Source organism: Carassius carassius, chromosome 3 (genome assembly GCF_963082965.1).
Source record: "Carassius carassius chromosome 3, fCarCar2.1, whole genome shotgun sequence".
Taxonomy (NCBI): Eukaryota; Metazoa; Chordata; class Actinopteri; order Cypriniformes; family Cyprinidae; genus Carassius; species Carassius carassius.
The window spans coordinates 40760380-40787166 of NC_081757.1; the positions used below are offsets into that span (position 1 = coordinate 40760380).

The 26787-nt window shown below is 38.5% G+C and overlaps 2 protein-coding genes across 4 annotated transcripts in view; one reads left to right on the forward strand and one right to left on the reverse strand.

Moving 5' to 3' along the window:
- LOC132126915 (AP-1 complex subunit gamma-1) overlaps window positions 1–7109 on the reverse strand; it is a 31602-nt gene extending 24493 nt beyond the window's left edge. The window contains exons 1-2 of one of the 2 annotated variants that reach the window (XM_059538518.1): window positions 6955–7109; window positions 83–286 (exon numbers count right to left, since the gene is read on the reverse strand). In XM_059538518.1, the coding sequence (XP_059394501.1) occupies window positions 83–283 (201 nt within the window). In that variant the 5' untranslated portion in view covers window positions 284–286; window positions 6955–7109. The other variant, XM_059538525.1, reaches the window with a different exon arrangement.
- Window positions 7110–9999: 2890 nt separating this feature from the next.
- LOC132127014 (zinc finger protein 821-like) lies at window positions 10000–21892 on the forward strand. 2 transcript variants are annotated; one of them, XM_059538640.1, is made up of 6 exons: window positions 10000–10411; window positions 16584–16715; window positions 16869–16978; window positions 18201–18299; window positions 20637–20800; window positions 20885–21892. In XM_059538640.1, exons 2-6 carry the CDS (start codon window positions 16631–16633, stop codon window positions 21660–21662), a joined length of 1236 nt encoding a protein of 411 aa, XP_059394623.1. In that variant the 5' UTR covers window positions 10000–10411; window positions 16584–16630; the 3' UTR covers window positions 21663–21892. The 2 variants fall into 2 exon arrangements, with proteins under 2 accessions (XP_059394623.1, XP_059394619.1); XM_059538636.1 differs by having other exon boundaries at window positions 10000–10398.
- Window positions 21893–26787: the final 4895 nt, after the last annotated feature.

Sequence of the window (26787 nt, forward strand, 5' to 3'; positions counted from 1 at the left end):
TCCATCAAACACTGTTGAAAAGTGGGTGCTTCCTGCAGCCCTTTTAAAGACTCCTGTCATTTCTGAAATACTGTTTTCTCACCTGGCCAAAGTGTGCCGGGTAGCCCAACATGTGCATATAAAGCAGCTTAGCCACATTTCTACAGCGGTATGTGTTGTCCTCTTCTCTAAAGGATGACCTAATTGCAGCACACTCTTTCTGGATCATCTCTCGCTCCTCGGCCTGGGTCCGAGCCGTCCGGATTGTCCGGATCAGCTCCCGCAATCTGATCGGAGCTGGCATCCTCTGTAATGAAAGCACAGTGTCAGCCAGTGGAGTGTCACAGCAGTGCCAAAATATCTGCCAAGACAAATGATGATTTACACAACGCTTGCATTTGCCAGAGCGACATAAGATCAAGTGAACATGAAACAAATTCACAGTTTTAAATGGTAGTTTTTCCTCAAATGAACCCTTGAAAACTTGTGAAGGACTTTCAGAGACGCTCTGGAGATGATGTTCATGTGTTCACGTCCTCAGATGCTGAAAACAGTTTGTCAAGTAGACAAAACTACGCCACTCATTCACACGGAGATAAACAGAACATGTAGACATAATGACATGCACTGACTGGGCTGTTGATGTTTTCCCTGCTGTGAGATTAATCTATATCGACTGAAATATTCAGAGCTTTATCGTTGCCATGCATAGATTATGCAATATTGTTTATTGCCCAGCCCTAGTATATTTTATATAATAATAAATGTGTAAAGATGTTGACAGGATGCCTGCAATTCAGTTTTCACAATAAATGCACCTTTTGCACCTTTAAATCCTCTTTAAAGTACCATATCGACATCCATATTCTTTCAGACCAACTTTCATCTCAGACTTTTTTCAGGGACCATCTCAACATGAGTGCTTAAAAAAAAAAAAAATCATTTTCCAGTTAACAGCATAATTTTAAAAATGCATCTATAGTTCACTGGGCTCAGTTGGCCTTATATAAACGCTCCCTAAGAAATGCATCCAAATAGGGACAAATAGATGAATCTGAAACCTGCACAGGCTCACCTTAAGGCCAATTAGTTGACTAGACATTTAAGCAACACACTACCTGATTTTTTTTTTTTAATTATGCAGTTTTGTACACACTCTTTAAATAGAAAAACAAAAAGAAAATATTTTCAGACATCAAGCTTAATGAAGGCTATCGTTTTATATAAAGCATGCTTTTCTCATGACATTAACTGTTAAATTAGCTTTTACAGACCATAACAGCAACCAGTTGTCAAATCTAAATGAAGCGTTGCCATGTTAATGATGTAAATAGGGACATCGCTCTTGCTCTGTGAGATGATTTAAGCACAACACCCCAGAGCGCTCTCTTGATCAGTCGTTCTGCAGAGCTCGAAGAATCCCAAAGGACGCCGAGCATCTCATAATTGATTCGCACATGTGGCTATCTTTTCTATGGGGACAGTCTGGGAAAGGCAGACATCAGTGTATTGCCATAATCAGCTCTATCAGCCAAAGTGACACAGACAGATCACCTGTGAAATTCCATTCCTTCAACAGAATCAGGTTTCAATCCACTAGAGGCTGATTAAAAATTAAAAGTGAAAACATGTAAAGTGGTAAGATTACATGACTGCCTATTTATGCCCAGCTGCATGAACCTGTTTCTACAACATTCAACACGAATCCAGCTCTAACACAAACATCTGGAGCAACCAAAACAGAAAAGGGCACTTGAAAGAAACTTTTACTTCAAGGTAGGAGGGATGTTGTGGAATAACGTAATAAAGTTAATTAGGTTATCTTTTGCTTTCCAATAATTATACCTGGCATGGCATCTAATCAAAAGAGAAACCCAATAAACATATATTAGCATCCAAAATGAAGGCAAATAACGGTGCAGATATACAGGTAAAGAGAGCACAGAAAGTAGAGGTCAGACTAACAGCTGCCACACAGGAGAAAAACAATCTTCAGCTCATAAACAGTGAGATTTAGATGGTTATTAGCATGGAAGGAGTGAAATGGGGCTGCTAATGGAAACAGAAGGCTCATCTATCACAAACCCTCTCTGGATTATTGTAGGAAGGTGTCGTAGGATGCGCAGGGACAGCTTTGCAGCAAAAAGAGCAGTTAAATATATGAACGTGGAGCATATAAACAGACTGAACAGGAAATGACTCATCCTGCAGACTGAGGTTGGATGGACATGGCTTTCAAGTTCAAACATTACAGTACTTTCACCCCACACAAAGAGCAGCTCGTCACAACGCAGTGCATGGATAGTGTGAGGTCACCTTGTAATTGCAAAAGCAAGTAATCAGTGGCACTGGAAAGACGGAGCACTACAAGTGGTTTACTGCTCTGAGAAAGCACATTCATCACACCAGGAGATCCATCTCACACACATACAGAGCCAAGACACAACACAAAGTTAATATTCCTCCCTTCCTCCATGCAGAGATGAGAGCGGTTTTTGGCTCTCCATCACAGAGGAGCCCCGCACTTTAAATCTGTTAGCATGCAGAACCTAATTAAGCTGCTCGAACCAGAAAGAAACCACAGTAATTACTTGCTAAACAAAGACATTCTCAGCATCTCCCAGCAGAACAACAAAAGTTACAATCACAAATGAATGGATAGTGCAGAGAAGACTGTTTAATGACAAATATGCAATGTCATTGTCCAATTAAGCCTGTAGTGATAAAAGCAAAGTCTTATTCCAAGGAATAAAACATGAAGTGGCCTTTATCTCAAGTTCACAGTTTTGCGAAAAACACATTTTCATTCTTATGGTTTTAAAAAGCGAAAAAGCTAAAGTGATATTCTTGCTATCATTAATATTACTCTTTACTGTTACGGCTGTAAAACCAGTTTGTAAAATAAATATAAAAGCATACAGTGCAAACTATAAAATGCACCAGAATGATTTGTTTTCAGAAACTTTAAGAAATGGTCATATTCCAAGGAATTTTAACATCAATACTGTGTTTTAAAACCAGTATATCTCTTTGGGTCTTTTGATATATACACATTTTCCCCATTTTTAAACATCTTTGTCTATACTAGTTAATACTGAATGGAACTTTGGTGGGTTTGTTTTTTGTTTGTTTTTTTGTTTTTTAAAGTACAAATAGTCCATTTTGCCTCAATTAATATGTGGTCATAAAATCTGCATACATACTAGCATTAGAAATTAGGGCTTGAGAAGTCAATGTAATTTGATATTTGAAGTGTAAAAAAGGCTCTCAAATTGGAATCAAACACTGGCCGTTAAATAAGTCTGTCAAAATTAGCAATGACAACCATGTATAAAATTAAATATTACAGTCACAAAATTGTATAAACGCGGGAAGCAAATAAACGCAAAAAGGTTCAGAGTTACTGTTTTTTTGACACACAAAACGACAATCAAACCAGCGTCTCGGCTATCACATTTTTTCCACTTCAATAAGCTCCAGCAATAAGTAACTAGCCTCTTGTATTGTGTCAGATGCCTTCATACAGTTCTTGGTCTTCTGCCAGTTCGATGAAAGCCAAGTCTTCTTTCTTTGAGGAAAGGATACTTCATTTCTAAGTGCCTCTTCAGCTTACTTAGCACTGTGTTAGCATCAGCAAACCTCTCCACGCAGATGACATGCAGGCTAAGGGCAATTAGTGGCCCTGGCTTAACTTAAGCTGCAAAAAAGAGTTCTTACAAACTTCTGGTTGGGGGGGGGGGATGTGGTCTGCACAGGCAGCCTGCATACAATCAAAGAGGAAAACAAAAATTGCAGCGAAATAATTGGTAGATCGTTTGCTTAACTAAAAAAAAATTTTTTTAATTTAAATCGATTTCCGATTTTGTAAAACACTAAAATGTAGTTTCAAACCTGTATAGATGTGGAGCACAAAAGATGATATTTGGGAAAACATCTAATTATTTTCTGTTAACACAATGAAAGTCAATGAGGTCCAAAAACTTCAAAATAGCTTATTACTCACTGACTAAATGCAAGCAGACTTGACACAACATGAGGGTAAATGACTGTATTTTTGAGTGCACTAACACTTTAAGACAATGTAGTAGATTGATACCGCAGTACAAAACCTCGCGACTTGAGTTACTCAGAAAACCCTACAGCTTTGTACGCTAAACAGCACATAAGGACATATCGCCCCGGTGGACTTCCCCAATAATTAGTGCTGCTTTCGATAAAAAGTGTACTGTAAAACTATGAAGATAAAAGTAGTAGAATAAACCATCTAAAAGTTTAAAAGTGGGACTCTTATCAAAATATGCATGCCTGGCATTGCAGAACTATGATAGATCTACACTGAATTGGCTCCATATTTCCTCCCACAAGACCTACTCTCTTCTATACATAGTTTGCACAGCACAGAGAAGATTTAATTAAAGCCTACTCATGGATATGATGCTGTTTAGACGGCTCAATCAAGGGAACAAGTGCGAGACAAGCAAGTGCTTCGTATTCCCGGTACGGCTCCTGCAACTGAGCTACTCTCGCTGGATTTAAAATGTAAGACAGAGAAACACAAGATGGGTTTTCAACATCAAACGAGCTGGCATCCAACACTGAGAATCACGACCATGTATAAGTAGATCATCAGCTTCATGACAGCTTGTGATTCAGCATCCAATATTGAGACATCAGTCCTGCCATGACCTTCACAGATGAATGAATGAGGAACTCCCCTTTACGACATTAAGAAAGCATGACTACACACACCTAGCCGGTGAAACACGCAAGGCCACATGATCCACCTTGACAGTGAAAGAGAGCATGCTATTCAACTACAACGTTCAGAAAGAAGCAGGACTGCTTTCATACACACGCTCTTCCACTTCCAGCTCACTGCTTAGACGACAGAAGAGGTACAATACAATAGAGAGGGATTACGGTGACCTTAGGTGGGGCAGCTTTACGGGACCATACCTCTCATTCCCAGATAAAAAGAGCACTGTTGCACTGTGGGTCTCCTGCCAAAGGCATCTACGAGTGATGTGAAGAGATCTGTTGATACAATCTGACTCTACGATTTAATCGTTTTAGCTAAATGCAACAAGAATGGACTAAAACTACAAAAGTGGCTGTTGTACAATAATATTGTACCCGATCTGGGACCGTAACACGATAATCAAATCACTAAAGGTGATGTAAATCAACACTGATAATGAGACAGGTTACAATAATGGAACACTAAACAGGTTTTCTTAACTTAAACTGTGGCCCTGAATTAAAGTTTTCATTTAGCAAACAACACCAAAGTCATATAAAGGGAAATTGATCACTGTATGCAGTTCAGAGTGTCGTGTTCTCAGTCGTAGTGAACCAGAAGCCTCACGATATTTCAGCCAAACATATTTTACATATTGTTATTCTCATATTATATTTGCTCAGTGAAGTGCGTCCACGCACTGCTGATGTTTCCTTGTTTTAGCTCATTCACGTCGTGTCCATGAGACGATGACAGAGTCAAAACATCATTGGAAACGTGCTAACTGTTTGAGACCATGATTTCTGACCTCAGCTGAAACGTAAAATCCACATTTCCGCCGTTTTGTCCGAATATCTCAATTTCCTGGAAATTCAGTGCATCACAAATAATTAGTAAACCCACAACCAAAAACAGACAGCTCACTATCGGATTACTTTGTCTAGTAATATATCGATATTGGAGATCAGCCAGTAATTAGTACTGCTCTGCAAGGAAAAATAAGCTGAGAAAGAAACCATTTAGGTGTAAAGAACTATTAAAACGACTTCAGCCTCACAGTAAATGACCGGTCAACATTATAACATATGCACTCATCTTAAGATCTACTGTAGCTGATGTGGGTCTTAGCAATGCATTTAGTTACAAAGCATTAAAATAAATTATTTAAAATATCACTACAAATACACCTGTGCTACTTATGACTGGTTTGGGGCTCCAGGGTCACATATTAACTGTAAGAAATTGCTAGATGAGTCAACTAATCGATAGTTAGTTACAGAAAAAGAAAAAACACAAAGCTCTTGGAGTGGACTGAGGATGCAAATCTAAAGCAGGGATCATGCAAACTACCGCAGGGACCGAGAGGACACGTTTACACACGAGCACTTCCTTTATTACTGTAACCTCACTCCACTTTCACAAGGAAGAGACATTCATGTGTTCACCACAAACCAACGGTTGTAGAGACATGAAAAAACAGACAACACTTTAGACAGCACTGATGTACAGAGGACTGAACCGAGAATGATTTAACATCTCCCTCGAAACACCTGGCGACTAAACCAGCCTAAAACACACAACTAGTGACATCTCACACCTCGCATCCTTCACCTTCACCACTACAACATGTCCTCACACAACACCTGGATTGTTTATTCTGTGACATTAGAGAGATTGTCGAAGGTGTTGATGTTTCTGGCGCTATCTCGTCAAGCCATTAATGCTAAGCTAACTCATAAACAGTGGGAAGAGGGGGACGTTATGCAGTGGTAACACACGGGAACAGTTCAGTTCTCTTCACGGGTATTGATACTCGTTTCTAAGCGCTTTAAATTACGATAAATACCGGTGTTATTGCTCCGTGATGTCTGTGAATGAAGCGCTGCGTGAGTCCGCTGCTGACTGACTGGAGTCTAGTCGGGCCTTGACTCGAGCGACGATTTGACGGAGGATTAAACACACACCTCTACCTTACACACACTGAAACAGTCATAAACTACAGTCTAACTGGGATTTCACGAGTACTGTTCGAGTGATAGTTGAGCGACTGTAAGCTATTCAGCTTATGACAGCGTCCCGGTGCACGGGCGTTAGCTTTAGCATTAGCCTGTGATAGCCACTTCCTATGCAGTGCAGTCAACCCGAGCACACGCGAATACAACCGAGCGGCTTGACAGCGCCGAGCTCTACGGTCATATACGAAGTCGTTTAGTCGATTAAAACGAGCTCCCACTCACCAGCCGTTATGATACCAGAAAACAAGAACAACCTTCTCGATCGACGGAAGGAGGAACGGACCAGACATTCAAAATGGCGGCGGCCCCAGCCTCAGCACTTCTACCGCAGGCGGAGGGATACAAGACTGACAGTCAGAACTTCTACCGCAGGCGGAGGGATACATGAATGATGTTCAGAACTTCACTAATGCGGATGTAAAAAAAAAAACAAGGTGCGACCTGATCTAGATAAAAGTGAGTGACTGATGTTGCGAGCTTGTGTTGTGTTTATTATCGTGTTTATGCATTAAAAAGAGAATATGAGCTTTAAAAATGCGGTCAAATGGCTTGCATAGACGTGGATTAGTATAAAGTAATATGTGACCCTGGAGCACAAAGCCAGTCATAAGGGTCAGTTTTTTGAAATTCTGAAAAATCATCTGAAAGCTGTATAAATAAGCTCTATTTATACAGGACAGCTCTATTTTTAGGACAGGACAGCATTTGGCTGAGATACAGCTATTTGAAAATCCGAAATCTGAAGGTACAAAAAAATCTAAATATTGAGAAAATCACCTTTAAAACTCTATATAATATTCACATAGGGGACATATTGTATTAGCCATACAGTAAAAGCATGAAATATTATTTAAACCTATACCATTTCACATAACATTTACCTATTTTTATCTCACAATTCTGACTTTGTTCTTGCAAATACAAGTTTATACTTTTCTTACCAGAATTGTGGGATAAAATTTCGGTATTGAAGGAAAAAAAGGCAGATTTTTTAAATATAAACTCAAAATTACCTTTTTTATTATTTTATTCCACGACTGCTAGGCTCCGCCCACCAACACGTCATCACTGTTTGCAAACACTGGTCTAGATCCCTGTGCTACTTAGTTATGACTGGCTCTGTGCTCCATGGTCACATATAACAAGAGTCTTTAGCCACCTCACCATATGAATCCCAAGCTATTTTCGCGGGGGAACTCGTGATACTATGCACGTTACTCGTTTTATGTCAGTGTAGTCGAGTTGTGTTTAGCACTAGGCTACGTGTCATTACGGCGGATGACTTTCCCAAAGAGCCGTGCTTCGGTCCGCGCAGTGAGAGGCGCTTCCTCTGGGAGTCACTCAACTGGATCTCGTTTTCTCTTCTTTTTGGTGAAGTTTGGCACTTCTAACAAGTGCCTATAGATCAGCATCTGATGCCAAGGACCCCCAAATATAATGACCTAGCTATCTTCCTAATATATCAAAGCAGCTCTTATCATTTATAAAGAAAAAAAAACATTTATATTGTGTGAGAAAATTAAGCATGATATCATAAAGACAGCATGTTGTTTCCAAAGTCAGATCCTAATTACTTTCATATTGTAAAATAGATAATCTTGTAATAGCCTGATATTATGTTGTACTGTAGCCTATAATATATCATAATTTTTTTTTTCACTGCTTACGCCAAAGAAAATTATTCAAAGATCACCTGAAATATAACTTGTAAAACTAGGTGAAAAGCTAAAAAATGCCAAAGACCACCAAATATGATAGTCCATCTTCCTAAAATACAAAAACAGCTTTTTCACAGCACATATTGTGTGAGGAAAATAAAGCATGATACTATAAAGTCAGCATATTGTTTCCAAAGTCAAATAATTGGCCTCTATATTTTCACTGCTCTGAAGCCAAGGCAAATTAATCAGTTGTTATTTATTTGTAAGTATTAAGTTGACGGCTGTTTCTCTGTTTTTTTTTTAACCAGTTATCTATATGTAATATGTATCTCTTAGGCTATGTGAAGAGAATCAACTTGATTGAAAGTTGAGTTTGTTTATTATAGTATCTTTCTATATATGAATTATTATAATAACGTTTTATTAGATTTAATTAGCCTATTGATAATTATATTAATAATTATTAGCAATTAGTACAGTTTTTCTGAATTCTAATGGTTCACATCTCTAAATTGTTTTCCATTTTATTTTATTTGTATTAATTTAAGCAAATTACTCATGTTTTGTACATATTATTTTTATAGTAAGTTGTCTGTGTCAACAGTCAACAGGACATCTTTTTTTTTCTTGACTGCAGATTTCATGTAGATGTCTCTCCTCATTGTTTCAGTTATCTTATTGTTTTCAGTGAAGCCTAAAATATACCTCTGCAGAATCTAAAAGAAAGAAAACATCAAGAATTGTGTGTACTCTTCACAATAATAGCTTGCCATAAAATAAAAATAAAAAATGCACGCTGTTTATATAGTAGGCCTGCCAAACGTAGATAGATAGATAGATAGATAGATAGATAGATAGATAGATAGATAGATAGATAGATAGATAGATAGATAGATAGATAGATAGATAGATAGATAGATAGATAGATAGATAGATAAATGACGGCATTGTCCTCCACATCCACGTATGTGTATCCCACAATGCGTCGCGTTGTTTCCTTTACAAACCAAACAGGCTTCCAAACATAGAAATTGAAAAACTGCTAGAAGGGTAATGTCCAGAAACTGTTATTAAAGAGGGGTCACATGTGCAACAGACAGATTCAGCATAATTATTTTCTGTTTATAAAATAATTTTCGAGTGGAGAGCGAAAGAGGTTTATAATGGATTCAATATAGTAGCCACTGCGTAAAAATATGTAACATTCTCAGAGTGTTTCTCAGCTTTGAATCGTTGCACGAGAGCGATTGACTCAACGTGAAAATATCACGTGGCTAGTGTTACTTTTCTCAGCGCTGGTGAGGAGCAACCAATCAGCGTTGAGTCGATAAATTAGCCATTTAATAATTCTGCAGAACATGTTGCGAAATACTTCCCCTTGTACATCAAGTAAAAACATTCAAATTATTATATATAAATGAGCATGTTTACACGAGGATAAATGTTTTTAAATGAAAAAAAAACACGAGTTTAAGCGGTAAGTGAGCCGCAGAGCGCCCTCTACAGGAGCACAGTGTTTCGTTGATGAATAGTGGGAGGTATGTAATAACATTAGTCATTCTTCTCAGCTCATTGCTTGAAAAAAAAATGCATGTAGGTGAAGAGTCTCCGCAGTGCATTTCCCCGGCTACAGTGTTGCAGGCTTTCACATCTACATCTCCTCATCTTCCTCCGGTCTCTCTCGTGTTTGGAAACCGAGCTCTATCGACATGCACGCGCTCTCATCGACCGAGAGCAAGATGTCTGTGTGCGCAGAAGTCATCTTTAATTCTCTTTTAGTCAAATGAACCTGAGTCAATGTAGCCGTCTTCTGCTCACTTCTGCGTGTTGTTCACGAATTGCTGTGTGTTTTAGTCATAGACTTTATGGTTTTAGTGCATGCACCCTCGCATTGGCTGAAAGCATCTCCACATCACTCGGATCAAAGAGAGATTCGGCTTTCTTCACCCGGGAGTCGGGGATAATATGTCCAGACGCAAACAGACCAACCCTTTCAAAGTGAATTGTAGGTATCCCAGGTATCGTAAACACTTTTAATTTACATAAAACGGGCTTTTAGTCTCCTGGGGGTGACTGTGATCGTGATACAGTGTTTGCTTTAGAGGCCAGGCGTTCACAAACTCTCATCACAGTACATTCACCGTATCAGCTGGTTCAAACCTAATCCAGAGGATATATATACACGCGATTTAATAGATACTTGAACACTTAGTGTGTGATGTTTGACTCCACGAGCCGAATATATCCTCACATTCACTTACTTCTGATAATGTGACTGTGATATGTGACCCAGGAGCACAAAACACTTCAAAAGGGACGCATTTTTGAAATTGAGATTTATACGTCATCTGAAAGCTGATTAATAATTAAGCTTTACATTGATGTATGGTTTGTATGGTTAAGATGCTGCTATTTGAAAATTTGGAATCTTAGGGTGCAAAAATTAAATTAAATCTAAATTAAGTTCTTAGCAATGCATAATACAGATACAAAATTAAGTTTTGATATATTCATGGTAGGAAATTTACAGCATATATTAATGGGACATGATCTTTACTTGATTGATGATTATTCTTGGCATTAAATAAAAATCAATAATTTTGACCCATACAATGTATTTTTGGCTATTGCTACAAATACACCTGTGCCTCTTCTTGCGAAGAGACTGAAACCCAACAATAGGCCATAAATAATGTCTTTAAATATAAACCACTTCCTGCTAACTATTGCACCTCTTCTGCATGAAGCATGTACTCTTTTTCTGGACATGCTTTCGAGAACTAAAAGAAAAACGATTTTCTACCACACATCTATAATGTTTAATAACTTGAGTTCTGTTATAGAGAATAGACAATAATTCATAATGGGTTTGCCTATAGAGATATCTATCTTAATATCACTTTTCCCCTACTTATCAGGTTCTCCCCCCTTTTTTAATTTTCACAAATTCTTCCCTCACTTGTTTTCATCAGTAGGAACATAACATGTTAACTAACATCTTTTGTAGTAATGCACAAAAAAGAAAACATTTAAATTTAAGAGATAAAAGTCATTCTTTATAAATATTCTTCTAGGGAGTTTCTGAAATTTAGATCTAGTTTGACTGTCAGACGTACATTATATTGCTTATTACACAGTTACTTACCAATGGTTAACTGCATGGACATGAAATTGATTTAACTTTAATACATTTTTAAGATTGTTTTATGGTAGACAGTGGAGTGACAGAACAATATCACGTTAATGTAAAAAAAACGCTTTCCTGAATGAGTATCTGACTTCTACAGTGTTACCCTTCGTGCCATTATTATTTTAGAAATGTTATTGATAAATCAGCATTAAATATTCCAAAGAGCAGGTAAACATTTGGTCATGTTCACCGAAACCTCATGATTCAGTTCAGCATTTGATCATATATTCACACACTGTTAAAAGAAAAGAAAAAAGTTACTTGCTGTTTCTTCGTATTTTTTTGTGAAATTAACTAGCAAAAAATAGTTTCAAAGGAAATCCCACACCATTTTTTCAGTACACAGTATCTACTGTGAGTCTCATATTTATGATTTAAAGATTTTCAAAGCTGATGGAAGAGTGTTACAGTGCCGTCAAACGATTAATCGCATCTAAAATAAATGTTTTTGTTTACATTACATATATATGAGTGTATTGTTTATATTTGTTTTGTATATATAAATACACACATACACATGCATCTATTTAAGATTTTTTTGTTTACATATTACAAATATTTATATATAAAGTAAATAATTAAAATATTTTCAAAATAAATGTGTATTTATATATGCATAATAAATATACACAGTACACACATGTATTGTTTGAAAAAAAAACTTTTATTTTGGATGCGATTAATCGTTTGACAGCACTAAAATGTATTATTTATTAGGGACTGTAGCAGTCACAGTGGGATGCACTATGGGAAATGCTACTCCATGGGAACGTTTATGTCTTGTTCTTCAATCATGCCTGGCTTTTCTCAGTTAGGCAAAGTGAGGTCTGAGTTGCTTGTCTGGGTTTATCTGATGTCTGTCTGTGGGACATAAAGACTGTGGGATGGTTTGAATCCAGGAGTGCTCTCATTGTTTGGCATCCGAGTTAAGTTTGTCTCTTTTTGTCTGTTTTGCCCCCCCCCCCCCCCCCCCCCTCTCCAATGACTTCAGCATTTGTCTGGTGTCTGTTGGCTGATGAGTTTGTCTCTTTGTCTAGATGCAGACAGACACTGCGTCACCTCCTGCCTACAGACACACAGACTCTGAGATAACATCACCGTGGCACACAGAGAGGGGGGGGGAGAAGACGGAGGGAGGGTGGAGAGACAGATGTATGGACAGAACTGGTGGAGGGGGATGGGAAACACGCTTGCATCAATCACGGGCTGACTGCCGTGAAGCCGCTCTGTTGTATCCGTTAATAGTTTAACGCTGATATCACTCATGCAAGTCTTCTGTCCTTATAGATGCTCCCAAAAACCCTATGAAACCATCCCAGAGGATGCTGGGAAAAAAATGGCGTGCAAACTCTTGACAACCTTTGGTGATTAGTAATTAATGTGAAATATTACATCCGTCGGCTGTTGTTTTTCAGATGGGAAAACAATATGTGGTGGAGGCATGTAGACTAAAGCTTGCTGAAGTTCTACACAATGAAACTCTAAAATCAGATTTTAGTCCACACATCATTTTTATCAGCTGCACTGATCAGAGGCAAACCACTATTATTATTGCTTCTACAGAGTTATGTGATCGTTCATCCGAATAAAGAAAATTTGGTCTATTTATTCACCTTCATGTCATTCCATTCTATCTTCATTTGAGCAATATCTCTTTTTTTTTTTTTTTTATACAAACACTCTTAATATACGTTTACACAACAATGATGTAGTCAAAATGATTTCCATTTACACATATCCGCGAAAACGGCCAAGAAACGCTGTATTACGTGTGTCAGGCCAGTAGTTGGCGCTGTCACCTTGTTAGTAAACAGTACCTGTAGGAAAGTGATGATTATATGTTGTATATGATGTGTCTCCGCTGTTGGTTGTAATATTGGTGAAGTAAATCCACACTTTGCTGAAGAAGCATTAGCAAACTCTTAAATAGCAACAACCGTACCGTGTACTCCGCCATTGTTGTGTATGTTTGTTCGCGCTTGCCTTTAAAATCGACACATACCGTGCATGTCTACATACCTAACACGTACTGCACACGCCCGTGCATGACGTCACTGTTTTCAAAGATTCCCGTTTTGGGTGTTTATACAGATACAGTAATGGTGGTGTTTTCAAAAATTTGCACTTTGAAACCAGTTTTAAAAAAAATGCTTTTTCATTCCCCAAAACGCCATTGTAGTGTAAACGAACAGGCAAAATTTTAGGTTTTTTGGCTGAAAACGTTGTCGTGTAAATGGCCTTTTGAAAACAACGGTTCCAGTAAAGAATTTTCACATGCGATGCCATATAAAGAACTACATTTGGTTCTAAATTTGTGGAATGGAAAGATTTCACACTCTCAAAAAGTAAAGGTTCTTTATTGTTATCAATGATTCCGTAGAACCTTTCCATTCTACAAAAGTTTCTCTTTGCAAAAAAGGTTCTTTAGATTATTAAAAGAAAGAAAATCATGGTTCTTCTAAGAACTGTTCACTGAAATGGCACCCAAAATGCAAAAACATCCTTTGAAAGCCTTATATTTAAGAGTGGATGGATGGTAAAGGTTCTTCATGGAACCATCGATGGCAAAAAAGAACCTTTATTTTTAGGAGTTTACAGTGAAAATGAATGGTCATTAGAACTGTTTGGTTACCAACATTCTTCAAAATATATTTGTGTTTAGCAGAGATGTGGAATGACTTGAGGGTGCTGAGTAGCCTACATGATGACATTCAGTTTTGGGTCAACTATCCATATAAGGATTTTAGAAAAAAACAACAGTGATGTATTGATCAAATGACTATACAATGCATAAAGAGATTTCTTTTTCTGGATAAATGTATATTTTGAACAACTGGAGTACCTTATTTTGTTGTCTTTGTCCTAAGTCAAGTCCTAAGTCAAGGGAAGTCGTGGCCTAATGGTTAGAGAGTCGGACTCCCAATCGAAAGGTTGTGAGTTCGAGTCCCGGGCCAGCAGGAATTGTGGGTGGGAGGAGTGCATGTACAGTTCTCTCTCCACCTTCAATACCACGACTTAGGTGCCCTTGAGCAAGGCATCGAACCCCCAACTGCTCCCCGGGCGCCGCAGCATAAATGGCTGCCCACTGCTCCGGGTGTATGCTCACAGTGTGTGTGTGTGTGTGTTCACTGCTCTGTGTGTGTGTGCATTTCGGATGGGTTAAATGCAGAGCACAAATTCTGAGTATGGGTCACTATACTTGGCTGAATGTCACTTCACCATCACCATAAGAGAAGGACTTGCCATTGTTCAAGCTGTCATCAGACGATTGATGATCTTGTGTGGATTCATTTATTTGTTGTTGATGTCTGGTTAGATACAGAAGTTAAATTAACTGTCCATGCTATATTTTGGTTGCATTTGTGAGTTAAAGAAATTGTAACTGGTTGTGTAAAATAGGTACATAATATCAGTCGCAGGCCCCTGAATGTTATCAAATTGTTGGCAAATATTGTATCGCTGGTTTAGAAAACCAATGTCAAGTTGTATCTTAATAAAACAACCTATTTTTCACCACTACTCACTGTGTGTGCTGTAGTAATACCCATAAATCATGGTTCTAACCTTAATCTCCATATCAAAATTTGCTAGAGAGTGATTCATCTTTTCTGAACCATTCAAACATTGAGTTTCCAGAACACTGTATCGTGTTGCACTGGCACTTGAAAGCATAAAACCTGGGTTTATTCGTATACTGGTTGCCGTTCATGTTACTGTTTAAAGCAGCTTTGCAGAAGGAGTTTGGAGTAATGGGATGCATGCAGTGGGAAAAAGCATCTCCGTGTGGGTGTATGGATTGCTTCTGGAGGAGATGATTCTCACATTAGAGGCACGGACTCGGTGCGCAGGAGATGCTGTTTCCTCTGGGACTGCGGTGTATGTTGAGTTGAGCGTGTAATGTGGGGGTTGGTTAGCGTGTTTGTAATGTGGTAATGCAGTATCAACTCTTGTTCTGATCACACAACACCACCACAGCTCTGGCCTCTGTTGACTGTTGTTGAAGCGGTCCGTCTTTTCTTTGAAATTCTAAATTGAAGTAAGAATCATTCTGATTTGGGCTTTTTGATGTACATCCAGGATCCTTCTTGGAGACACTTTCCTATTGAGAATGCATTCTAATGGTATTCATTATAACGCTTGCATAATGCTTTATATACATAAAAACAGTAACACTTTACAGTAAGGTTTATTAGTTAAACATTATTTAATGCATTGACTAACAGTGAGCAAAACACTAGTTACAATGTTTGTAAGACTTGGTTATTTGTTTGTTGTTAGTTTATGTCCGCTTAGCTATATTAAATGATCTCAACAGATACATCTTTTGATTTTAATAATGTATTAATGTTATTTTCATTGTTGGTTCATGCAGTTAAATAATGGTTACAAATGGAACCTTATTTCTAAGATCCCAATCATATGTTGTATTATCTCATGAATTAGTAACATAATGTTGTCATGATACCAAAATTATGACTTTGATACGATAACTAAAATATCTCAATACTGATACCACAGCTAAAACCTAAAACAATGGGAAAACTAAGTGACCGAATAATAGATGACAGAACATGGAACTTCTTTCTTTAATTTATTATTATGTAAACAATATTTTGAAGAACATAGGGGTCTAAACAACACTAGACCCCCCTCTAAATTTAAATATATTTATGATTCATTCTCCTGAATGTCTTTTGTGTTCCACAGGTTTGGAACAACATGAAATATTTGTAATTTTTGGCTAAAAAGGAAAAAGTAAGAACGGTCATGGATAATGCCTCAAGTCATATCTATATATTTGGAGACAAAACAACAAAAAAGTCTTATATTTAAGAAGTGACTTGAGTTGGGCCTGTATGCAACAACCTAGCAATCACCCAGAAATGCACAAAAACTCTCAAAATAGTCTAGAAACCACACCGCAATGCCCTAGCATCCAAAGCAGGAAAGCCCTTTTGAATATAGTGGCATTTTCAATGTCCATGTCGTTTCACTAACAGGGCCTTTTCACACGACTGGGTTGTCCGGCCCGCAGCACACTTTTGAGATGGATGCTAGAGAGGACTTCACTGAGGACGGGGAATGCCATAGCAACAACTCACAGGAACCTGAAGAGCAAGACAGCACAAGTGGTGAGACACACACTACTCATTGAAAAACAAACCAACAAAAAACAGGAAGACAGCTGCGATTGTTTGGTGATTGCAGAGTTGAGACATAAAGGCAAGGTGACCTGTGATGGAGCCACTGATAACATGAACTAACTTTTCCCCCTATGCTGCCAGACGACGGTGATAGTGATTTTGATAAAGACGACTCCTCAAATGCCTCTGCTGATGACAGCATGACGAGTAATAAGAGCCACGGCCACACACTACACGATGACGTCAAGGAGGTGAGCGATGGAGGTTTAATGCAAGACATAGATGGTTGTGTGATTATCTTGCATTCTTCTGTTATCATGATTTGCATAATATTGTCACAGACAGTGCTCAGACAGCTGTTTTTACTGTAAAATAACTTGCAAAGAAAAGCTTTGACCAGAATGTAAAATGTTTCAAATAATATTAAAACATCCACATATTTTAGTATTCTGTGGACTCGTTTTTTAACAATATTTTGAAGAATCCTTTTTTTTTTTTTTTTCACAAGCTTTGCATGCTATTCATGTGATTCTTGGCCCATTCATATAAATGCAAAATATTTATATTGGAAAGTACAAATACATTTTTTTCAGTCCCTCTTTATATTAAGTGGCCTTAACTAATATGTACCTACATTTAAATTAATCATTTGGTTCAATGCACGTATTGTATTTTTACGTTGTGCTTACATAAAAAAAATACATGCATGTAATTACATCTGTATTGAATTTCTGTAATTACGTTTATAATTACACTTCTGACCCATCCCTTACTCCTTAACCCACCCTTATACCTACCCATACCACCAAACCTGTCCTTAACCTTGCCCGAATCTCGCCTCAATAGCAGCAAAAGTATTTTGCAATACAATATGAACCCAATAAGTACAATGTACTTATTTTTTTTAATGCAAGTAGTAGTTAAGGCTGCTTAATATAAGTGGCTCTCTGGATTGAGATGAGAGCTTGGAAGAAGCCATCATTGGATATTATATATATTAGTGCTGTCAAAATTAGCGCGTTAACACAGGGGATTTATTTTTCCAGTTTAACAGCGTAAAAAATATTTAACTCTGTTAACACAGGGGTGGTGCATGACTGCTGCTTCTTTCTCTTTTTTTTCTTGACAAGAATTGCATTTAATTAGACGCAAAACATCTTTACGGAAATGTTTGTCAAAATCTTACATACAGCACCTTTAAGGGTCGATAGATATTTTTGTAGGGTGACTCATGGCTCTATAGCAACCCAGTTGAGACGACAGTTGGAATGAGTCACGAGGGCTTATGCATTCATTTGTCTGCCATACCACACCAGTGCCGCATCAGTCAGCCACAGCTTCAGTCATTAGCAGTTTCAGGGAATAGTCACTTGTGTGCAATCATACGATATAAAAAAACATTACACTACATGTCAGACTATAAGCCTTGTTACTCATCGATTTAACTGTTTGTTGGTGCTTAATGTCTGTTAGGAGAACGAGGAGGGGACATACCAGGGGAGCAGTTTTGCATGTCCTCTTTGTTCCCTGGAGTTCAATAGCCCAGATGAGCTCATCGCACACGTCTACCAGGTGAGGACACCACTACTTAAAGGGTTAGTTCACCCAAATAGAAAAATTATGTCATAAATAACTCACCCTCATGTCGTTCCAAACCCGTAAGACCATCGTTCATCTTCAGAACACACAGTTTAAGATATTTTAGATTTAGTCCGAGAGCTCTCAGTCCCTCCATTGAAGCTGTGTGTACGGTATACTGTCCATGTCCAGAAAGGTAAGAGAAACATCATCAAAGTAGTCCATGTGACATCAGAGGGTCAGTAAGAATATTTTGAAGCATCGAAAATACATTTTGGTCCAAAAATAGCAAAAACTACAACTTTATTCATCATTGTCTTCTCTTCCGTGTCTGTTGTGAGAGAGAGTTCAAAACAAAGCGGTTCGCGAACGAATCATTCGATGTAACCGGATCTTTTTGAACCAGTTCACCAAATCGAACTGAATCGTTTTAAACGGTTCGCGTCTCCAATACGCATTAATCCACAAATGACTTAAGCTGTTAACTTTTTTAATGTGGCTGACACTCCCTCTGAGTTCAAGCAAACCAATATCCCGGAGTAATGCATTTACTCAAACAGTACACTGACTGAACTGCTGTGAAGAGAGAACTGAAGATGAACACCGAGCCGAGCCAGATAATGAACGAAAGATTGACTCGTTCACGAGTCAAGAACCGTTTCTGTCAGGTGTGTCCGATTCGAGAACCGAGGAGCTCATGATACTGCGCATGTGTGATTCAGTGTGAAGCAGACCGACACACAGAGCGCCTGCACCGAACTGATTCTTTTGGTGATTGATTCTGAACTGATTCTGTGCCAATGTTAAGAGCGCGAGTAAACTGAAGGCTTGAATGAAGGGCAATCATTACCAATGACGTTATTACGTCGAGCGCAAAAGAACAGGTGAACCGTTTTCTTCAACCGGTTTATTGAATCGAACTGTCCGAAAGAACTACTGGTGATCCGAAAACCGATGCAACCGGTTCTTGACTTGTGAACGAGTCAGTCTATTGTTCGTTATCTGGCTCAGCTCGGTGTTCATCTTCAGTTCTCTCTTCTTAGCAGTTCAGTCAGTGTACTGTTTGAGTAAATGAATTACTCCGGGATATTGGTTTGTTTGAACTCCGAGGGAGTGTCAGCCACATTAAAAAAGTTAACAGCTTAAGTCATTTGTGGATTAATGCGTATTGGAGACGCAAACCGTTTCAAACGATTCAGTTCGATTTGGTGAACTGGTTCAAAAAGATCCGCTTACATCGAGTGATTCGTTCGCGAACCGGATATCACAACCTGCTTTGTTTTGAACTCTCTCACAACAGACACGGAAGAGAAGACAATGCTGAATAAAGTCGTAGTTTTTGCTATTTTTGGACCAAAATGTATTTTCGATGCTTCAAAATATTCTAACTGACCCTCTGATGTCATATGGACTACTTTGATGATGTTTTTCTTACCTTTCTGGACATGGACAGTAGACCGTTCACACAGTTTCAATGGAGGGACTGAGAGCTCTCGGACTAAATCTAAAATATCTTAAACTGTGTTCTGAAGATGAACGGAGGTCTTACGGGTTTGGAACAACATGGGGGTAAGTTATTAATTACATAATTTTGCTATTTGGGTGAACTAACCCTTTAAGCCTATTAAATCTTTTAGACTCTTTTTACACCTGGTATTAAGATTTATCTTGGGTGCTCCAAACACAAGTGGACGGTGCTAACTCCATAAGTGTACTGGAGTCCAAAACATTTTGTGTTCAAATCACTAAAATTGCATAAATTTTTCCTAATTTTATGATTGTTTTATATTTACATTTACTTTACATTTAATCTTCAGATTCAGAGATCAAACATCAGTCAGAGATGCGAGGCACGAACACTGTTCAAGGTCTCCATTAATTTTTGAAAGCATTAAAACGCTATAGAAATAACGATTCATTCGATTCTAAGCATCTAGAATCGGATCTGAAATTGACGATTCACGATTTGAAATCCATGTTTCAAGATTGATTAATGTGCATCTTTTTACAAACCCATACAGGGTTTGTAATCGATGCATCGAGAAAACAAGTGAATCATTACACCCCTTGAAATTACGAATGATGTTCTAATTGCTCTTTTCAAACCATTTATAATGAATGGAGACTTATCAAATGATTACTTCTCACCCTTTTTGAAGCTTGAAAGCTCTAGTCCCTATTGTAATTGCTTGAAAACAATGACTGGTACATATATTTAAAATCATCTGGAAGATATAAAAACAAAAGTGAATAGTGACCGTTTCTTTAAGTCTCTTCGTTTGAGAAGAATTAATGTATGAAATCTCTTTGTACCTTATTTACTTTCATCAGCACACAGCTGAGGGTGGCAGTAAGAGTTATATCTGTCCTGTTTGTGGAAGAGCTCTTAGTTCTCCAGGCTCTCTTGGTCGTCATCTTCTCATCCATTCAGAGGAACGACTGTCCAACTGTGCCGTATGTGGGGCTCGCTTCACAGACACCAACAACTTCAACAGGTCAGTTCTTTACTCGAGACGTGATTTTACTAGGATGCTGTTCTTCATTGTTGATTCTAATGGTTTCCTGGTCTGAAATTGTAGGGAAAAGTTGAAGGAGTTCCTCGACACAAGCAGTATAGAGATCAACAGTGAGGGTGAGGCCTGTGCCATGTCCGACTCTTTACCCAGAAGCACTATGACTAACCCAAACACAAATCCTGGTCCTGGACTGACCTCATTACCAGATGGTCTTCTCTCTTCTGCACATCCTATTCCCTCACTCTCCGACAGCCTCAGTCCTCAAAATACAGGACTTCCACCTCTTCCAGACCTTATGAACCCTATGCCCGTGTACCCAGCTGGGGTTTTGTTGGTTTGTAACAGCTGTGTAGCCTACCAGCAGCTTGTGGATGCCCAGTCGCCGACCATGCGGAAATGGGCAATCCGTAGGAAGAACGAACCCACAGAGGTGCGGATGCAGCGGCTTGAACGGGAGCGAACGGCCAAGAAAACCAAGCGAGCATGTGAGACACCAGATGAGCGGGAGATACGCCGCTTACGAGACCGTGAGGCAAAGCGTATGCAAAGGATGCAGGAGACGGATGAACAGCGGGCACGTCGTCTGCAGCGAGACCGGGAGGCCATGCGACTCAAGCGGGCCAATGAGACGCCCGAGAAGAGGCAGGCAAGACTAATCCGTGAGAGGGAGGCTAAGAGGCTAAAACGACGCTTGGAGAAGATCGACCCATCGCTGAGAAACCAGATCGAGCATGACCCTGCTGCGATGGCTGCACTCACTGCTGATATGAGTCTATTCCAGTTTTCCTTTCCCATGTCCGTCCCTTCCATGGACAATGGACTGTTTATGAAGCTTCCCTAACAAGCACAGCTCCAAACACCTCTCAGCTCAACATTTGAGAAGAATTTGCCATTCTTAAAGAATAACCATCTTGACCAAAGTTGTGATGAGAAGGTTATGGTCTTCAGTTTCAAGGAGGTGCTCACTCTGACAGCGATTTGCAGTGATGTAGGCGCCAAGAGGTTTTTCACTTTCAAAGACAGATTCGAGGCAACACGAAAGACCGTGAGTTGCAATGCAACAGTGTTGTGCAGAGTTCAACTTGATGCAGACAGGCAGCAACACACATGGCGACTACCAGTGGGAGTGTAGACAATGAAGCTCACATGTTCTGCTGCCTGATACACTTGGATATTGTAGTTGAGTACAGAAGTGGTTCTACAGGATAGACAAGGCAATTGCTTTGAACCCCTAAGGGTGGCAGATTAGAGTAGTCAACAGCAAGAAGAAAATTAAAACTTGGCAAAGAACCCCTCTAGGGGGCTTCATCCCTTTAAATATGATCTCAGTGAAAAATCAAATGAAGAGTAGGCATCATGCAGATAATGTTCCCCTCTGGTAGTCAGAAGAGAATAGAGGAGCCTTGCGGCACCAGAGTCCCACAATCACCACCAGTCAAGTAGGAACACCTACTAACGACCAGGACCACGTCGACTTGCCAATGATCAGATCCAATGATTTAATTGCTGTCAGTGTGAACAATACTTTATGGATTACTGTAACGTATTATATAATTAACTGAACTTCTCTAAAAAATTCTGACATTCACTGAAGAAAAACCCTCTCAGTAAGCATGTTTCAGGAGACTTATCTACTTTGTTTTCAAGGCTCAGACTTTTAGCCGTCTTTCTTCAGAGCAGTGAGATCCTTCCAGAAGGAGGTTCTCTGTTTGCACATGGACCTACAGTGACAGGAGTGAGACATTTAGCCACACTCCACACTCAGCCTACTGTTCAAATTTGCCAGTCTAAAAGGTTGGAGTTCACCTGCAACTATGGCTCACCTCCCAGAACCCAAGATTGGGTCACTACTAGCTCATACTCACAGAACCAACTACCTCATCATGGGATCTTTGCATGGCCTAGTCACACCTGTGACCTCGACAGGAACCACAGGGCTTGTGCAGGTCCACATACTGACACACATATGTTCCCTATGCCAACATGAATTCTTGTCCAGGGGTCCACTAGTCCTGCTCCTGAGGGTTCATCCTTCAGAGTTCACCCCTGAACCAAGGTATTCAGGGTTACTTGAAACCCCCAAGCAGGTGTGTTGGAGTAGATTAGAGATAAACTCTTTATGATGTTGGCTGTCCTAGAGCAGGATTGGACACCCCTGGTATAATCATTGCCCTACATGTTCGCAGAAACAACTACACTTTATTTAAATGGCATTTGAGTGCCTCTGACCCATATGCTGAAATCCAAGTGGGCTCATGGTCTTTGCTTATACAGACCATAAGGTGTCCTACTTGTCAAGATTTATAAGGATACCACCTTTGCAACCACTGTGTCCCTCAATGCACCCTTTAGTTGAGCCCAACCTGGTTCGGACTTTGAAAACAGACTACTAACTGACAGTCTGTATGGCATTATATTACTTAAGTGTGAACTCCATGAAAGACTTAAGGGCTGAGGGTACCATTTGGGACAAGGCCTCAATTGGAGACTTTGTCCTTTTTTAAAAGAGGAAGGTCATTCTGCGGATGTACTGTTAAATACTAAAAGCATCCGTTTCAAAGCACATTCAGACACACTTCTCTGACCTCCCAAAGGCTTTATACCTTGTCACAATGCTACACGGGTTGATATTTGTCTAGGAACTCAGGGATGGTGTGGATCACTAACATCCTCCTCAGAATACAGAGGAGCAGGAGACCTCCTCTTCCTCATTCTTCATTATCATCCCCACTTGCTCAGATCATATACTACCTTTTACTCACCTTTACTGGTCACACTGGCCTTTTTTTCTGTTGTTCAGACTGCAAACTCCTCACGTGAGCCAAAATGTCGATATGGATATTACGCAACTCCATGGCGTCTCAACTAACCAACCAATCTCTGCCCTCTGCTGCTGTCACTGTACTGTATAATATGTATGTTACCTCTTTAAACCAGTATGGTCCCACACTGGACCTGGGAATGCTTGTTTTTAATGGTGAGGCACTTAGTGTGTGCTCGATCTCTGTGGCAACATATGTAGTGTACAAATTTAAACTGTTGCCTTTTTCACTGGAAATTTGTGCTTTGGTTTTATATTTAATGATTTAAATGAATTTGTGTGGTCATTCTATGAGATGTGCAATGATGTAAAGGTTTAGCAAATGCATGTACAATGAAACAATCCGGACGAACACTTCCAGAGAGAAATCCCTCCTATATGAAGCAGTGATGACACTGTATGTAAAAATTTTAATGACAAGGTAGACACATTTGCCAACGTTTTACACCAATTTAAAGGTGAAGTGTAGAATTGCTGATCAACATCTGATGGCCAAAGTAACACTTGCATCCGAAACACTGCCCCCTGTCTTCCATTATTCACCAAACAGGTAATTCCCCCACCAAAATTTAACCAATTCAGAAGTTGACATACTTACAAAAGCACGCAGTGTTTATGGTAGTGGTTCTTAAACTTTTTGGGTCAAGAATTTCAAGAGTAAAACAACAAAAGCAAACCACCAAATCTCATTCAGGGGTGTCATTTAATGCCCTTTAAGAAGGCTGTTTTCTTTTCTTTTTTTATAGGAACACGTTTCTTTTAGCTAATAAACTGATGAGCCGACTATTTGCTGGCTAAGAAATTGGATGAAAAGTTTACGTACAATTTGACAATATAAAATGAGTGTCAATTCATTATGTTAACCAGTTAATTCAATGTTGGTGCTTTTATTAATTTACTTTTATTGACTAAACTGGCACACAACAGTTTGAAAACCACTTTCCAAGTTGAGAGAACATTACACATGCCAACTTTACTCACTTCTCAGTGTTTCATATTGGGCAAAAAGTTCTGTCATGTTAAAACGGACCACTGTACATCTTTAAGTACCTCTTGAAAACAGGGTAGACTTTGTGTGTATGATTTGTTTGTCTTATATTTCATTACAATACTTACAATTTATTTATTACTGCAGTGAATGATGCACATTTCAATGTTTTAAATTCACAATGTTGTCATTACCTTCTTTAGAGATACCTCTAATATTCAAAAGTGAAGCAGTTGAGCTTTCCCGCACAGTTGAAGGTAACCGGATACTGGTCCCACATTTATGCTGTTAAGTATTAATGATGGGCTTCTTAAGTAAAAGAAATGATTTAATGTACATGTGATGAAGCATCACTATGCAACTCAGAGCTGTACTCAAGAAACTTTGTATTACTACTATGCAGTTGATATGAAAGTAAATGGACTCAAATGCTCCAGATCACAAACCTCAGGCAACTCTTGACAGTCAAACCATTGGTCCTCAAGTCCGTAACCCTCGACCACCAGATCCATCCTTAGCTGTTTTCAGTTGTACCCTTGATAAGGACCGAGTTGATGTTGATGTATGCACATTCAGGAAGAACAATGCAATTTTTATGACCAATTCCTCAAAGTTCATTATAAAGCGCCGAGTTACTTCATACAGTAGCATCAAAGATGTGGAAACCCATCCTGATATAATGATAAAATCAAATGATTCTCTGTATTCCAGAACCAGATGGCAGGATGCATTGTCTATTTTGAAGATAAAATATAAAGAGTATTTTCAAACATTTACCCTATTTAGTCTTTCCTAAAGTAGTATTTTTAGTGGTATGAATTGCAATGTGACATGTTGTGTATTTAACAACTATTTTCTTTTACATGTCTGTGCATATTAAGTCAGTAAACCCCTGGAAATGGACCTTGCATGTTATAAACTACTTGTTCTAAATGCATTTATAGGAGCTTTTCATTAAGGATTGGCGTTCAGTAATGACTTGCCTTTTTGTCAGTCCATCTAGATATTTTCATGATAATGTTTACAAATCTAAAAGGCCAAAATGAATGAAACTTAAAAGTGACAAGGTCACAATGCCAAATGGTCCTGTTCAGAAAGCCATGCTCTGTTATTGGGTTAACAGATTGAAAGCTCATGATAACAGCAGGAACAGAATGTGGAATAAACATTGACTTTACTGCTATGAGTCTGTTTTTGTCTTTTGTTTTTCTCTCGTCTCAGACTTTCAGGCCCCACATTAATAAAAAGATGCACTGTAGTGGATATAATGCATTTCATCTTAAATGTGGTCACAATATATTTTGATTCAAAAGCATGATGAAAAATAATATAACCCCTTGCGGAATATAAAAAAAATTAAATGGCAAAACACAAAGTGGTATACACACACACACACAGAGACTCGAGGGTTGCATTTCAAAGAAAAAAAAGAATGCATAATACATTGGATATTATTGTAATCATAATTAATATTGAACTCTGCATTGTATTCTTCAGGTGCATCGATGCACTTTTATAACTCTATTTAGAATTCATTACAATTATAAATGAATGGAACACATGAAAAAAACAGACGTCAAGCCAGCATGTTAATATTATATAGATATATATATATTATATTATATTGTGTTTACTTAACAAACATGATAAATGCAATGTTTCCAAGAAGTTAGCTGTAACAATAAAAATACAATATCTTTGTGTCCTTACATAGAATTAAAACAAACAAGGAAAACAAAAATGAAACAAAACAGCCTTAAGTAGTTCACAGAGAGGTACAAATATACAGTACAAATCTATTTTATTCAAAAAAGGGTACAAATAAAAACGCAACAAAATATAGTTATTAATGCTTTGCAAAGTTCAGGTAGGTGTAGGGTAGTCTAAGGGAGCACTTTGGGTAGACGACTCTAAGGCTTCTGAGAAGAATTAATACATATTGGTACGGCCATACGATATTAAAATGTACTATACAAAGTTTATACAACCTGGATTATACTTGAGGATTGAATATTACACGTACATCATTGCATATATTTCGCAGATTTTATGCATTAAACAAAGATGCCATTTCTTTTCAAACCGGTCACACATCACATAAAAAGCAGTGTCACTTAGTGCCAAGAAGTACAATGTCAAATTCGAGAGTATATAATA